This window comes from Lemur catta, chromosome 5 (assembly GCF_020740605.2).
Source record: "Lemur catta isolate mLemCat1 chromosome 5, mLemCat1.pri, whole genome shotgun sequence".
Classification (NCBI taxonomy): domain Eukaryota; kingdom Metazoa; phylum Chordata; class Mammalia; order Primates; family Lemuridae; genus Lemur; species Lemur catta.
This window is the reverse complement of record NC_059132.1, coordinates 628,029-643,453: the sequence shown is the minus strand read 5'-3', so window position 1 is coordinate 643,453 and position 15,425 is coordinate 628,029. Positions and strand designations below refer to the sequence as shown.

The 15,425-nt window shown below is 64.1% G+C and overlaps 1 protein-coding gene across 1 annotated transcript in view; it reads left to right on the top strand.

Moving 5' to 3' along the window:
* ACSL6 (acyl-CoA synthetase long chain family member 6) overlaps window positions 1–15,425 on the top strand; it is a 50,961-nt gene that overhangs the window by 13,445 nt on the left and 22,091 nt on the right. The window contains exons 2-10 of the mRNA XM_045550733.1: window positions 1,330–1,550; window positions 4,501–4,615; window positions 5,222–5,286; window positions 5,543–5,644; window positions 6,121–6,220; window positions 6,737–6,915; window positions 7,833–7,865; window positions 8,377–8,428; window positions 15,322–15,395. Coding sequence (XP_045406689.1) covers window positions 1,330–1,550; window positions 4,501–4,615; window positions 5,222–5,286; window positions 5,543–5,644; window positions 6,121–6,220; window positions 6,737–6,915; window positions 7,833–7,865; window positions 8,377–8,428; window positions 15,322–15,395 — 941 coding nt within the window. The remainder of the gene's footprint in view (window positions 1–1,329; window positions 1,551–4,500; window positions 4,616–5,221; window positions 5,287–5,542; window positions 5,645–6,120; window positions 6,221–6,736; window positions 6,916–7,832; window positions 7,866–8,376; window positions 8,429–15,321; window positions 15,396–15,425) is intronic.

The following is a 15,425-nucleotide window of genomic DNA, read 5'->3' as shown; positions in this document are numbered from 1 at the left end:
GGCTAGGCAGGGCTTTCTCGGGCCTTGGCTTCTTAGCTCATTGGGACAGTTGAGCTTGTTAAGAGAAATGTCAGTCTGCTCAGAGCCCACAGAGCTGGTAAACACATTTGGATTTCCCACTAAGTCGTGAGCCGTGTATCTGAGAGGCCTGGCTGTGACTTGGTCTTCCCGTCTGCAGCTCAGGGAGGGAAACGTCCCAGGAAGACCAGCCCAGAGTCCTGCCCAGATTCCTGCCCAGAGTGGCTGTCCCTGGTGAAGTCACTGAGGTCCGTAGCTGGGTCTCTGCTTCGATGACGCGGAACCTTCATCCGACGGACGTGCCGGGAGCGTGGTGTTGCTGGGGGTGGCTTCATGGCCAGCTCAGGGGGCCGCCGGGAAGCTGAGTTTGCCGCATGGGCTCTTATGGAGAGGCTCACCTGGCCGGGGGCTCACGTTCGCTGCACCCCAGGGGCGCCCCGAGCCCGCGGTGGCTGACGATGTTCCCAGGACTCAGCCTGTGGTGTCACCCCTAGAGCACAGACCCCTGTGGGCCGCAGTGCCTGGCCCAGCCCCTCCGTCCAGTACGCGGGTCCCCCAGGGGTGCACACGGTGCCTCCCTGGGCCCCGTCTTTCTGAGCCTCGGTCTCTTTCTGTTCCCTCCGGTCTGATGCCCGCTCCCCTCGCCCTCCTCCTTGCTTCTCCGCACAAGCACAGAGAGATCGGGGCTCGGCATGGGCCGGTCAGTGGCAGTGCGCGGCCGTGGCGCCTGTGTGCCCAGACAGACTTGGCTCCTGTTGCGAGGCCTGCAGGAGTCTGTGCGGTTGGGCTGGGGGCTCCGCCTGGCTCCCCTCCTCCCTCTCAGAGTCAGGGCTGGGGGCTGGGAGCTGGGGTGGGGGCAGCCTGGGCTCGTCCACCCCACCCCACCCCCCATCCTGGGCTCTGTGCCGGGCACGTCTGACCCCCTTCTCCACAGCCCGGGGCAGAGGGGAGTAGCGTGGGCCCCAGGGCACAGCGGCCCGAGGCCCAGCAGGCTCCAGGCCGGGGCCACCGGGGCGCTGGCTCCTGGGAAACACGGCGGCAGCTGTCAGCCGTGGCCAGGCCTGAGCACGGGACTCTGGGAAAACTGGGCCGATGACCGTCAGGTGTGGCTGCTCTGGCCGCTCCCTGGGAAAGACCCTTGCAGGTCGCCAGCTCCCGGGATGTGCCATGTGGCTCAGGCGACCGCACCCCCAGCCAGCCCCGGGCCTGCCCGACAGCAGGTGGGCCGAGCCCGGCGGGCGCCTGGGATCCGGGACCCTCCCTGGCCTGCTGGTCGGCGCTCTGTCCTCATCTGCCTCTTGTCTTCCGCAGAGCTCGTCCTCTCGCTTCTGGAGAAGATGCAGACACACGAGATCCTGAGGCTACTGCGGCTGCCCGAGCTGGGTGACTTGGGCCAGTTTTTCCGCAGCCTCCCGGCCACCACCCTGGTGAGCGTGGGCGCCCTGGCCGCCGTCCTCGCCTACTGGCTCACCCACCGGCCGAAGGCCCTGCAGCCGCCCTGCGACCTCCTGGTGCAGTCGGAAGAGCTGGAGGTGAGCGGGGGGGTCAGCTCCGCTGCGGAAGGTGCCGGGCAGAGGGCTGGCGTCTTGAAGGCCGAAGCCCAGCTTGTGGCTCATTTGACCTCAGATGGCCCAGAGATGCCCGTTTCCCCCGGCAACCAGCCCCGCGGCAGCCTCCGGCAGGGTTGGCCACCTGAGGCTCCCGCCTCTGCCTGGCGCTGCCCTGGCACAGCCTGGCCTGGGCCTCGGGTTCACCGCCGCCGCCCTGCACAGGGGCCTTGGCTCACTGGCTCCCCCAGTAGCCCGAGCAGGCTCTCGAGAGGCTCCCCGGGCCCCGTCCTGCTCCGGCGCCGGGACCCAGAGCGCAGCCCCCCGGCCCTGCCCGCCAGCCCCACAGCTGCAGCCACTGAGGGCAGAGGTAGGGCGGCCCAGTAGACGGGGCCTTCCAGGCTTAGAGATACGGTTTTTTAATAAGCTTAGGGAATTCATTTTGCCTTTTTAAAATTTGCTTTTTTCCCATAAACTTCCATTCTATTCATTTTGAATAGATAATGGGTTTATACAGTTCACAAAAAGCCAAGGGCACGTGCTGAAAAGCTGCTGCCGTCCTCCCCTGGTCCCCCCCGTTTTCCTCCCCGGACACGACCTGTGTTCATTGTTCCCTCCGAGACAGGAGCAAACGTCTAGACACACCGCCTCCCCCATCCGTGTGAAGTGACATCGGGCAGCGTGTTGTGCCCCTCGCGCTGTGTTGGGGACGGTACATCTGGCGATGCTTTGCCTGGTTGGAGAGGGGCCAGGTCAAGGTGGGGCCAAGGTCATACGGGCGTTTTTCCAGCAGGAGGGACGTTGCCAAGGTGCGGTGTGCGCTGAGGCCGAGGTGGCGTTGGGAGAAGGTGACCCGTGTGGGCTGCTGGCCCATGGGACGGGCTGGAGAGGGGCCGGCCAGGGGCCGGTGCCTTGGCGACGGCCGTCCCAGGGCGAAGCTCGGCGGCGCCTGTGTGGGCTCCGTGGTCCCCGGCAGCGTCTTGACTCTCTGGGCCTCGGTCCCTTCAGTGGTAAAGGGGGCAATAAAAAGAGCACCTGCCCCCTCAGGTGTGGGGAGGGCTTGGTGACATGAAGCAGAGAATCACTAGGAACAGCTGCGTTTGGTTAAGCTGGTGACTGTGACTCGTCTGGCGAGACCAGCAAGGACAGAGCCCCTCATCTGGGCAGGGACCTCAGGATGGGCAGCATGAATTTATCGCGGGTTTTCGCGGGGGAGAGACGCAGCCAGTGTGAGCAGGCGGCAGCAGGACCTCACCCGCTGACGGGGTCTCGGTGGGGTCGGGACAGCGCAGGGCACAGCCCTGGGTCCCTGTACGGAAACCACCAAGGGAATCACCTCAAGGGTCTGGCTGGGAGCAGGGGGCGGCGGGGGAAGCGAAGGCCCCCCTCCCTGGGGAGACCGAGCTCTTCTTCATCCTCCAGTAGCGCAGGAGCCAGAGTGGCATCCGGCAAAGGACGGAGTGGTGGGAATTGAGGGAGACAGCGGGAGACCCAGACCTGCAGGGCCTGGTGCTGCGTGGTGACAAACGGTTCAGATAATGTCACCTCTCCTGGCTTGAAGCCCCCCCTGGTCCCCACTGCCTTCAGCCTGAAGTCCAGACTCCCTGCCTCGATCCGCAGCCTCTCCGGCCTCCTCTCCCACCATCACCGTCCAGAGCTCCCACACACGCCTGCACCTCCTGCCCCCAGGCAGGTCCGGGCATTTGCACCTGTCGTCCCCACGCCTCACTCTGCCTGGCAAACCCCTGTGCATCCGTCAAAACGCAGCCCGGTGGACACTCCCAAGCACACGCCCACTTGAGCCTCCTTCGTCCCTGGCAGAATCTCTTGCTGGGTCACATTTGTCACCTGGTGCCAGCTGGGTCTGACTGCGTGTGCCCAGCTTCTCGTGCAGGTCTCGTGTGGCCCAGCGGGACCTTCCACTCCCGAGCAGTGAGGGCTGCCGTGGTTTTGAGTTTGGCTGTTTGCCGTGGGCTCTCACATCTGCTCAGACCTCATGTTCGCGGAGGTGGGGGGCTCTGAGCCCACACGGAGCTCGGGAAGAGGTGGAACTCTGGGACCGGGGGGGCCGGGGGGAGGGGCGGCAGGGTGAAGGGGAGGAGGAGGAGAAGCCTGGTCCCTGGGCCCAGCTCGGGGGCTGCTGCCTTCCCACTCTGCATAGCAGGGGCTCACTGCCCGCTCCCCTCCCCTCCCCACCGCACAGCAGCACAACCCAGCCTGTCCTCCCGTCCCAGCCTGTCCTCCCATGCCAGCCTCCCCTCCCGTCCCAGCCTGTCCTCCCGTGCCAGCCTCCCCTCCCGTCCCAGCCTCCTGGGCCTCTGCTCCCGGGAAAGTGCCTCCAGCACAGCCCTCAAGCTAATTCACACTATGGTGTGAATGACCATGCAGCCTTCTTAGCTAAGGAGGGCTGCATCCGGATGGTCCTCACCTGGGGGAGAGCAGCGGATCGTGGTTGGGGGGGACACCCTGGCAGGTTGATCCTGACGCCAGGGGGCAGCCTGACCCTGTTCAGCCCCCCACCACGCTGTGTGAATGAGTCGTGGGGGTGTAGGAGCAGCAACTACGAATCCCGGACGTTTTGTCAGTGCCGACCTGGTGTGCAGGTGTCTCGTGTGTGTCGCGTGTGTATCACGTGGGGGGGGGGACACTGGAGTACCGGACCTGTGTCGTGAGCCGGCTGTGTCTGAGTGTGACACGTGCGGCCGCCTGTGTGCAGCCAGGCGTGCACAGGCGAGTGCGTGACTGACACGACCCGTCCCAGCCGGCTGTGAGGCCCGGCCGTGCGCCTGTCCCGGCTGTGAGTCTGTCCCGACCGTGCGCCTGTCCCTGCCGTGCGTCTGTCCCTGCCGTGCGCCTGTCCCGGCCCTGCGAGCCGCGGCCCCTCCTGCACCGCACCGGGCTGAGCTGGCCCCTCTGGCCTGTGCTTCGCTCACAGGATGGCGACGGGGCGCGGCGGTCTGTGATCACGAGGGGCCCTCAGCTGCTCACCCACTACTACGACGACGCCCGGACCATGTACCAGGTGTTCCGCCGCGGGCTCAGCATCTCAGGTGAGCGGGCCGCGGGCCTGGGGAGGGCTGTGCGGGGCTGCGTGTGTGGCGACAGGGCGGGTGACAGGCCTGACACTAGGGCCTGGGGAGCAGCCACTCTTGGCCCCCCTCCCCCCACTGAGAGCAGCAGCTGTGTCATGTGACCACAGGGCCTTGGCCTTGACCTCAGCTCTGTCCGGCCATCAGGCCGTCTCCTGGCCCACAGTCTATGCCCTGGTGAACTCGAGCCACCAGGCCACCGGCTGGCAGCGTTCCCAGCCTGAGCCTCTGGCGTCTGGGTGTCCCCAGGGGAGGCAGAGGGAGGCGGTCACGAGAGGCAGCCCACCGCCTCCTCCCAGGGCCCCCGGTCCTTGGGTCTGTGGCGGGGACGTCACACGAGTCGTGGTGGGGACGGGGCGTCCCCGTGGCTGGAGCTCCCTGACCCGGGCGAGATGCCACACAGTGTGCTGCAGGCCCTCATGGCCCCCCCAGGTTAGACGGGCCAGTGGGGCAGGTCCCCTGGCCCCTGGGACCCCTGTGTGGATGCCCCTCAGGTCCCAGGGGGCAGGGGGGGTGCGGCACAGCCCCCTGCCCTCCCCCGGCACAGGCCTTCTCGTCTCTCTGCAGGGAATGGGCCCTGTCTTGGCTTCCGGAAGCCCAAGCAGCCATACCAGTGGTTGTCCTACCAGGAGGTGAGTGACAGCGGACAGGCCCCAGCCTGTCCCCTCACATGGGCCTGGTGCTCAGGGCGGGGGGTGGTGAGTGCCCTGCTGGGTCTCAGGGGGTCGTTTGACTGCCTGTCCGTCTGCCAAACTGCCGGCCGCACCCTCGAGGGCCCTCAGTGTGCCGGGGGTGGGGAGCCGGGGAGGCCTCTCCCAGCCGTGGGATCCCGCCGGGAATGTCCCTCCCGGCTGAAGAGTCCCCGTTCTCCCGTCGCCGTCTGTGCAGGTGGCCGACAGGGCTGAATTTCTGGGGTCCGGACTCCTCCAGCACAACTGCAAGGCAGGCACAGACCAGTTTGTCGGCGTTTTCGCACAAAATCGGCCAGAGGTGAGCAGCTGCCTCGACCGTTTCAGAGGTGCTCGTGGGGGGGTGGGTCGGGGGCCCACGGAACGGTCCTGCTCCCACTGCCTGTGGGACCCGGGACGAGAGAGCAAGCGGAGATGCCCGGGCTGTGCCTCCCCCCATTCCCACCCCTGACTCTGCCCCTGCCCGGCCCCACCCGGCCCCACCCGGCCCCACAAGCGGCTGCCTGTGACCCGCTGGGAAGGAAGGACCTGGGGGGGCCCACCCCGCCTGGGAGTGGGCTGGGCGCTGCTGGGACGTGGAATCGGGAGGTGCAGAATTCCCGGGGGCAAGCGTGGTCCGGACAGCTGGGGATGAGCACGACCCGCAGCCTGTGGATTCCTCCTCGCGGGGAGGGTCAGGCACAGGGCTTGGCTCAGGGACCCCGGTCGCCTGGGCCCAAGGGCAACACGGCCCTCTGACCCCCTTTCTGTCCCCACCCTGCCCTGTGGTCCCCACAGTGGATCATCGCGGAGCTGGCCTGCTACACGTACTCCATGGTGGTGGTCCCTCTCTACGACACCCTGGGCCCGGGCGCCATCCGCTACATCATCAACACAGGTGAGCCCCTGGCCCCTGGCCCCTGGCCCCTGCTTCCGCCGTTGGTAGGCGTCCCCGGCCCCAGCGTCTCAGGTCATACTGGTTGTCTGATGCTCGTAAGAGCCACGTTGCTTCTGCTCTGAGCAAACGGTGGGGACTCACACCCTGGCCCCTGAGTCGGCCCCTGGTCAGACTTCACTGAGGCCCCTTCCGCGGGGCTGGGCAGCCCAGAAGGGGCCCCCGCACAGCACAGGCAGCAGCCCTGAGGTTGGTGGCAGTTTGGCGCAGACGCTGGGGGGGTGAATATCTCACGGAGACCTGGGATGTTGGGGAGAGCCTGGAGCACGGGGCGCTCGGCATCGGCTCCGGGGTCTCCTGGCCTTGGTTCTGCCCAGGACCCCGGCACGTTCCAGCACGGCACCCACGGCCTGTCCTCCATGTTCACACGCACTGTGGGACACGCAGCCGTGGTGCCGCGGCCGGGCCCGGGCTGCTCGGTCGCGCGCGCGGCCTGACTGTCCGTGACGGCCCCTGCAGCCGACATCAGCACGGTGATTGTGGACAAGCCCCAGAAGGCCGCGCTTCTGCTGGAGCACGTGGAGAGGAGAGAGACTCCGGGCCTCCGGCTGATCATCCTCATGGAGCCGTTCGAGGAGGCCCTGCGGGAGCGGGGCCAGAAGAGCGGGGTGGCCGTTAAGTCCATGCAGGCAGTGGAGGTGAGGGGCTGCTGGGCTGCTCGCGGGGCCCCACTGGCTGCAGCTGCTGCCTGTCTGCCCCTCCCGTGCCCTGGGGGCCGTTGGGGCCCTCAGGGGTGTCAGTGTCCAGACAGGGCGGGCGTTGCAGGGCTGGTGGTGGGGTTGGTGCCCACGGCATCCGCTAGCGGACAGGCTCCGTGGCCGGGGCAGTCGCGGCCCCAGGTGCCAACAGGTGAGCCGTGGCGCCGGCCCTCCCAGTTTCCGGAGTTTCCTGATTGCCGGCTGGCGCCAGCCTGTCTACCCAGGGACTGTAGCCCTGAAGTCCAGGGTCTCGGAGAGGTTCTTGCAAATGTGGCCCGACCCCCAGCAGCCCGCAGAACTGACTTTTCTGTGCGTGGCGTCCCCAGAGACGTCGGGTTGGTGGCAGCTTGTGGCCGGCCGGGGCAGCACAGGACATCCTGGCCTCCTGGCCTCAGGGCCTCAGGGCCCGCTCCATGCCCTGCTGGGTCCAGGCCCCCGGCTCCCCAGGGCTCCCGCTGCCCCCCCCCGGCCCTGCGCTGCCCCCGCTGTGGCTTTAGCGACCCCCACCTGTCCCCAGCACTGGCTGCTGGTCTGAAAGCCCCTCCCCCCGGTGACTTGTCCTGAGCGTGTGCCGGGTGCGCCGTGAGCCCCGCAGGCCCCAAACTCTGAGCGCCTGTCCCTGAGCCTCAGGCTCCCTGTCTGCAATGGGGGGGGGGGCAGGGCCTCTGGGCACCTCCTCTCTCCAGAGTCTCGGCGGGTGTCTGAGGACAGGCCACTGAGGTGCCCTGTCACAGCGACCGCCTCCCGGCAGGGAATCTCGGGTTCTGGGCCTGGTGCAGGGGCAGGGCCCACTATGCTGAGTTTATTTTGATTGGTGAGAACTTTGAGCATTTAAAAACAGTATTTTCTTCTTTCAGGACTGTGGCCAGGAGAATCACCGAGTCCCTGTGGTAAGCTGAGCTGCCGGTAGGGCCGTGCCGAGCGGGCGAGCACGGGGCCTGTCCTCAGAGCCCTCCCTGGGTGGGCTCCGCGTGGCGCCAGACATGCCCTGGGTGCCAGTGAGCAGCCCCTGCGGACACGGCAGGACGTGCCACGCGGGGGTCCGGGGCCTCCGTGGGCTGCAGCCGGGGACGTGCCTGGAGTGGAGTCAGGTGTTCGGGAGAGAGAAGGGGCAGCAGCCCTGGCCACCTTGGTTCTCCAGGGGCCGTTTCTTTGGGAAGTCGTGTTTTTCCCCTTCGAGAGGCTGGGCTGGGCAGCAAGACCAGCAAGGGGCCCCTGGGCAGTGGCCTCGTGGCACTGCTGTCCCTGTGACCCTCTCTGCGTGTCCCCAGGTGATGCTGCCTGCACACGCACACGCCCGCATGCCGCACACACGGGGGGCTGGTGGGGGGGCCCAGGCGTCTCGGGCCCTGGCTGGCCACATGGGGTCTGCCCAGCACCCTCCTCTTCTCACCCCTGCAGCCCCCGCGGCCCGACGACCTCTCCATCGTGTGTTTCACAAGTGGCACGACAGGTAAGCTGAGGCCCCCAGAGCACCAGCCGCGGCCCCTGCACCCTCCCTGGTGACCTGGGAGGTGACCGCAGGGGCCTCTGATGCCCTCTGAAGTGGGCTGAGCCGTGGCCCGTGCCTGGCGCCAGACGCTGGGTCCCCCCTGCGGCTCCCAGTATCCAGCGCCGGGAAGCACAGGCGGGACAGAGGCGGACGGAGGGTGCAGACTGGAGGTGCCGGCTGGGGGCTTAGCGCCCCCCAGAGCCGAGCCAGCGGGACACGGGCAGCTGGGTCATGTGCTGGAGGAAGGACCTTTCTCACTGGGGTCGTCGCTCTGCGGGAAACAGCTCTCACTCCTCTGCTTCCTGCCCTGCCTGGCCTGCGGGTCAGGGGCTGGGGAGGGAGTGTGGGGTTTGCTGTCTGAGAGCCTGGGTTCGAGTCCCGTCTCCCCCATCTGTCAGGGGACTGTGAACCAGTCACCTAACCTCCCTGCCACCACTGTCCCCAGTCTCATCTCTGAGGAGGGTGGTTAAAGGTACCAAGTAGATGGCTGGGCAGGGTGGCTCACAGCTGTAATTCCAGCACTTTGGGAGGCTGAGGAAGTAGGATCACTTGAGGCCAGGAGTTCAAGGCCAACGTGGGCAACATAGCAAGACCCCATCTCTAAAAAAAAGAAAAAGAAAAAAAAAAAAGAATTATCCATAGCCAGGCATGGTGCTGCCCCTGTAGTCCCAGCTACTCGGGAGGCTGAGGCAGGAGGATCACTTGAGCCCAGGAGTTCGAGGCTGCAGTGATCACGCCACTGTACTCCAACACGGGTGACAGAATGAGACCCTGTCTCTAAAAAGGAGCCACGTAGAAGACGGGGTGCTGTGTGCCATGGAAGGGCACTCCAAGTGCCCTGCGGGCGCTGTGCCCTGGGCAAGGCTGTCAGCAGAAGACACAAGCAGAAGTGACACTTCACGCCTGGCCCTGACAAAGGATCACATGCATCGGTAGAGGCAGAACAGTCAGGGAAGGCTTCCTGGGGGAGGCATAACACACATGAGGACCATGGCACAGGCACAACACTCTGCAGTCTACAGTCTCCCTCGCACTGCACTGCGGGGGCCTCAACACAGCCCGTGGGGCCAGCGGGGACACCACTGGGCCTGCCCCAGGGGACGCCCCCAGCACCTGGAGGCACGAGGACCTGCTCCCCTGACGCCCAGTCCAGGGCTCTTCCTGTTTCACCCTCGCCCTGGATGGGAAGACGTCTCCAGCCTTCCGGTTCCAGACGGAGAACTGGCCGCCTTGATGGCTCTTGCGGGCGGCGGCCTGGGGTGTCCGCGCCTTCCCCAGACGCAGCCTCCACCAAGGCGTGTGGCCGCCTCTGACCAGCCCACAGGCGGGATCGTCCGTGTCGGTGGATCGTGACAAATGTGACTCTATGGAATCGAGATGCACTTCTGCCATTGACTCGTGTGGGTTTGAGGATCCCCACACTCTGCGAGACCTGTCAGGACAGAAATGGCGCAGCCTCTCTCCGGAGATGACATCCGGCGCCAACCCGGAACTCAGGAGCGCCCTTCACCGGGCGCGGTGGCTCACGCCTGTAATCCCAGCACTCTGGGAGGCCGAGGCGGGAGGATCGCTTGGGTCCAGGTGTTCGAGACCAGCCTGAGCAAGGGTGAGATCCCATCTCTACAAAAAATAGAAAAATTAGCCAGGAGTGGTGGCGCATGCCTGTAGTCCCAGCTTCTCTGGAGGCTGAGGCGGGAGGATGGCTTGAGCCCAGGAGTTGGAGGCTGCAGTGAGCTATGATGACACCACTGCACTCCAGCCCAGGTAACAGAGCGAGACCCTGTCTCAAAAACAAACAAACAAACAAAAAAAAAACCTTCAGGTTTATGTTCCTCTTAAACAACTTTCTGTCCTGAGTCTCACAATGTGGACTTTTGGTGACGTGGTTTTGGGGAGCAGGTCACCGCTGTGGCCCTATCTTTGGACCCCTGCCTTCAACGAGTGCCTCAGGCTTTTAACAAGTCACGTGGTCCCAGACGCCACCCCTGGATCTGGGAAGGAGCCTCGTGGTGCAGAAATGTGCTGCTGCCGGCCGGAGAGGGCCGACGTCACGTCCAGCGCTTTTCCAGACCGGACTCACGATGAAAAGCCGAGCCGTCCTGCTCGAGCTCCGCCTGGTGGAAGCAGAACGTGTGGAGTCTGGAAAACAGGCTGCGATGCAGCGTCCCGGGCCCCTCTCGGAAGGTAAGGCTGGCGCCCGGCAGAGCTGGGCACGAGCAGCTCCTGGCCTGACACTGCCCAGCCCGGCCGCACGCTTGCATTTCCTCGGCCTCAGGCTGAGCCTGTGCTGAGCCTCCCGAGTTCCTCCTCTCGCCGCACATCGGCCCCGGCGTCCTCAGCATCGCAGCCTGGACACGGCTTCCCCTGCCCGTGAGCCCCACGTCCCAGCCACACTGTCCCTTCAGTGGGGAAAGATGGAAAATATGATCCGAGCCTGGTATTTGGCCTGTGATTCTGACGGAGTCATTCTGGGGAGATTTCCTTGGTGGCAAGTGCCAGAAAGGCCGGTGGAGATTCTCAGAACAAGCTAGGGCTGCAGAGCCCCTGGCCCGGCCACGGCGTCCCCGGGGAAGGTGAGAGCTGTGATCGGTTTGCGCCCAGCGGTGGCCGATGGTGGTCTGAGGTTGGTTGTTCATTTCAAAATAACTGTCAGCTGTGCTGGAATCTGAGCCGAACCTCCCCTTCAGAAAAAGATAATTTGCAGGTGTAACACAGCCTGGTTTGGGAAATTGGGCCCTGGAATGGGAGTCAAGACGTTGCGTCCTCAGGGGTTTATGAACCTTGTCTCCCCAGAGAAGAAAATACAGCGATCTTTCAAAACGCACTCTGCTCAGTCCGCGTTGCAGCATGGTTTCTCTAATTCACGCATAGTCACTCAGCTCAGTTTCGGGGTGCCCACTCTGTGCGTCAGACCCAGCACTGGGGTGCGGCACGCGGGGCTGGAGAAGACACGGCCGGCACGCGTGGGCTCACAGGTCGTGTCATCAGGCGGTTACAGTGTGACACAGGCCCAGCCTGAGGTCCGCATCCCTGGTGCGTGAGGCCCCCGGCCACGGAGAGGTCTGTGCAGTGGACAGAAAGGATTCCGAGGACGTCAGTCTGGGAGAGTCCTGAGGGCGGGTGGCGGGACGAGGAGGAAGGGCTTCCTGGAGGCCTGGCTTTGCGGGAGCCTGCGTGACAAAGGGACAGAGGCCTGGCTCTGCGGGAGGCTGAGTGCGGAAGGGACGGCTGGGCGGGGCCTGAGAGCCCCGGCGTGAGTGGGCTGAGGGGTCGGCGTTCTGTGTGGAGGCTGAGCAGGAGCAGCCAGAGGCCGTCAGCGTCGTCTGTGGCCCCGTCGCACCGGCAGGATGTCACCGCAGAACCGCCTGCTGGTGTCCTGGCCGAGGCTGGTCACGGGCACGGGGTGGAGAAGCTGGCTGCGGTGGACTGAGGGGCGGAGGGACGTGCAGGTGTGGGTCTGGTACGAGCACACGCAGAATTCTTTCTGGAAGCTCGGCTGTGTCACCCAGAGGCAGGCTCTGTTTTGTCCTGTCCTAGCCACACTGTCTGCCACAGTCGAAATCCAGAACAACTCACATGCCCGTCAGCAATGGGGGTACCTGCCTGTAGCAGAACATTGAGCCACAGCCCTGAGTGACAGAAACCAGGCAAGCCTGGATGATTTCTTTTATATAAAGTCACAAAATGCGGTAAAACCTCTATGGTTTTACAAGTTAGGAGAGCGAGTGTCTCGGGATCGTGGCAGCTGGAAGGGTTAGGGTTAGGGTTAGGGTTAGGGGTTAGGGTTAGGGTTAGGGGTCAGGGTTAGGGTTAGGGGTCAGGGTCAGGGTTAGGGTTAGGGTCAGGGTTAGGGTTAGGGGTCAGGGTTAGAGGTTAGGGTTAGGGGTCAGGGTTAGGGTCCCAGGTTGCCAGGGGCTCCCTGGGGTGCAGATGTCTGTCTCTTGGTCTGGATGCTGGTGCTCAGGTGAGTTCACTTTGAAAACGTCCATCGAGCTGTACACTTACTTGGGCACTTTTCCACGTATATGTTATGCTGGAAGAGAATGTTTATTTTTTTAAAAAGTTGACTGTGAAGGGAAGGCGGAGAGTGAGGCTGGCACTGGGAGGTGGCTGCGGGTGGGGGTAACACCTGAGAGTCAGGAGAGGCCACCAGAGAGCGGACAGCAGGGGGTGCTGGATGCGGCAAAGCCCCCCAGCTGTGGTGTGGGGGGGGGCTTCCAAGCACCAGGAAGAGGCAGCCCTGCCAGGAGGGAAGGGAGGAGGAGAGGGTGCGGGCATCCGTGGCGGCTCCTGCCTCCTCTGTGGAGAGTGGGAGTCGGGGTCCCGGCTGGGGGTGAGAGGAGGCTAAGGGGGGCGCGTGGCAGTGTCTGTGGAGAAAGCCCCTCTGGGACTGGAGGCTGTGAGCCCCCAGGGCCGCGTCGAGGAGGAGCGGGAAGGTGGGCCGCTGGGTCAGCCCCCCAGGAAGCCCAGGCGCTGGAGCCCCCGGCAAGAGGGTGGCTGAAGTGAGGGGTGCAGGGGCCGTCCTGGGAGGGAGGGGTGGGCGGGAAGGAAGGGGGAGTCGGATGAGGGGTCTCGGCACGAGGGAGCCTCCGGGTGGGTCTGAGCGCTGGCCGTGGGGCGGAGAGGCTGAGGAAGTGGAGGCCGTTGCGGTTGGGGGCTCCTTTCTGCTCTAACGGAGGATGCCCGCGAAGGCCCAGGCACCTGCAGGCATCAGCCCGTAAGCCCTAGAGCTGGGGCACCCAGAGGTGGCTTTTGAGGACAATGGTCACCGTGACCTGTTTGTTTTGCACCATTTGCTTGAAGACCTGTGTGATCATACGCAGAAAACCGCATCTCAGTTCTGCTGCTGGGCAGTGTGGGAATCAGTCAACCTCTCTTAAGATTGCGTTTCCTTGGGCAGTAAATGGCACTTTTTTTTTTTTTTTTTTGAGACAGAGTCTCACTCTGTTGCCCGGGCTAGAGTGAGTGCCGTGGCATCAGCCTAGCTCACAGCAACCTCAAACTCCTGGGCTTAAGCGATCCTCCTGCCTCAGGCTCCCGAGTACCTGGGACTACAGCCATGCCCAGCTAATTTTTTTTGTATATTTTTAGTTGGCCAGATAATTTCTTTCTATTTTTTTTAGTAGAGACAGGGGTCTCGCTCTTGCTCAGGCTGGTCTCGAACTCCTGACCTTGAGCGATCCTCCTGCCTCGGCCTCCCAGAGTGCTGGGATTACAGGCGTGAGCCACCGCCCCGGCCAGTAAATGAGCACATTTAACAGCTATTGCGTAGGGTAATGAGCTACCATGTACGAAATGCCTCGCACGGTGTGGAGCTGCTGTCGTAGTGGTTATTTCTGTTCTTACCAGCCCTCAAGTCTGATTTTTTAAAAATTGGTGGATATGGGATTGATAAAAGTAAGACTCAATCCTAAAGAAGATCTGGGAGGCTTTAGCAGGACGATGAGCTCTCTGCCTTCGTTGTCAAACTGCCAGAGCGTGTCGGTCACCATCCTCTGTCGTACCTCACCTTTGGCTGTGCACAGGCAGAAGCACACGGTCAGAAGGCCCGACCGGAGGGCCCAGCGCTGTCCCCAAACCCCACTCCCTCCCCTGCAGGGAAACCTTGAGCCCAGCCTCACGCCCGGCAAAGTGGCCTCAGGGACAAGATCTTCCTCGTCCCCCCGGACTGACGTGCCCCCTGCAGACCCCGTGTCCAGTTCCCGGCACTGATCTGGTTTTGGCCACCACAGGCTCCCTCACAGTTCTCAGCGGGCCCCCGCGGCAGGGAGCACGTTTGGGCCTTTCGGCCGATCCCGAGGGTCTGCGTTGGCCTGCGCTGCCGGCTGGGCTGGGAGAGAGGACCCTCGTTCCTCTCCTTCGGATGGGCTATCGGGCTCCCTGTGGCTCTCGACAAAGATCAGTCCTCTTCTCTCTCCCTTTTGCATCGAGGCAAAATCCACATAGCATCAAATTAGCCATTTTACAGGGAGCCCTTCGGCTGCGTTTGGTGTGATTCTCTCAGTCTCTGCTCACTCAGCCCTCTCGTCACTTCCTGCTGGGGGAGGTCGCCAAGTTAACATGTCAGTGTATTTGACAATTCCTGGGTCATTCGGCCCCTCACTTTTGCGGTTTCGCAGCTACTAGATCTGCCACCTCTGTGGCAACGTCCACTGTGACATCGTTGGCTGCCTCGGTGGGAACAGCTTCAGCATCGTCCGCACGTGGCTTGTGTCCTTAGCCCCGTGGCAGCCGCAGAGTGGGCGTCACTGTCTCAGTCCCGGTGAGGGAGCTGAGGGAGGGGCTGTCGCTTGCCGGGAGCAGTGGCTCGGACTCGAGCCCTGTCGAACAGTGGCCGGGCTGGCTCTCCGGCCTGCTGTGCCCTGGGTCCCCGGCTGCCTCTGTCCTCTGGGGCCTCCTAGCAGCCCCGAGGACCAGGCCTCACGAGCGGTAGTGCAAGTTGTGACAAGACAAAGCAAGAACATCCATGCCGGTGAGCAGGCAGGAAGGGCTGGCCCAGCCCCTGGACCTCCAGCCTGGCCTAGGCCTGGGCCCTTTCCAGAGCCCAAGGCAGCAGGGGGTCCTCTGCCAGCAGAGCTGACTGCAGGATTCGGGACACGAGTCCTCCTCGGGCCGAGAGCCTGGGCTCCCCGAGGGGGGGGGACAAGGTGCTAGAACCCGCAGGGTGGGCTTTGAGGGTCTACAGGATGGAAGTCCCCGAAGCAGCAGTCGTGTGCCTAGACGTCCGAGGTGGCTGGGGACGAAGGCCAGGGGCTGGAGTGGACGGCCAAGTGTCGGGGTGCCCACTGGGTGCTGTCCTTGAGGAGCGGCCCTCGGGCTCCCCGCTGATTTGCCTTCTTGCTTTCTTTCCACAGGGAACCCCAAAGGTGCAATGCTCACCCACGGGAACGTGGTGGCCGATTTCTCAGGCTTTCTGAAAGTGACAGAGGTGAATAAAGTAGAATCCCTAACGCAGGTG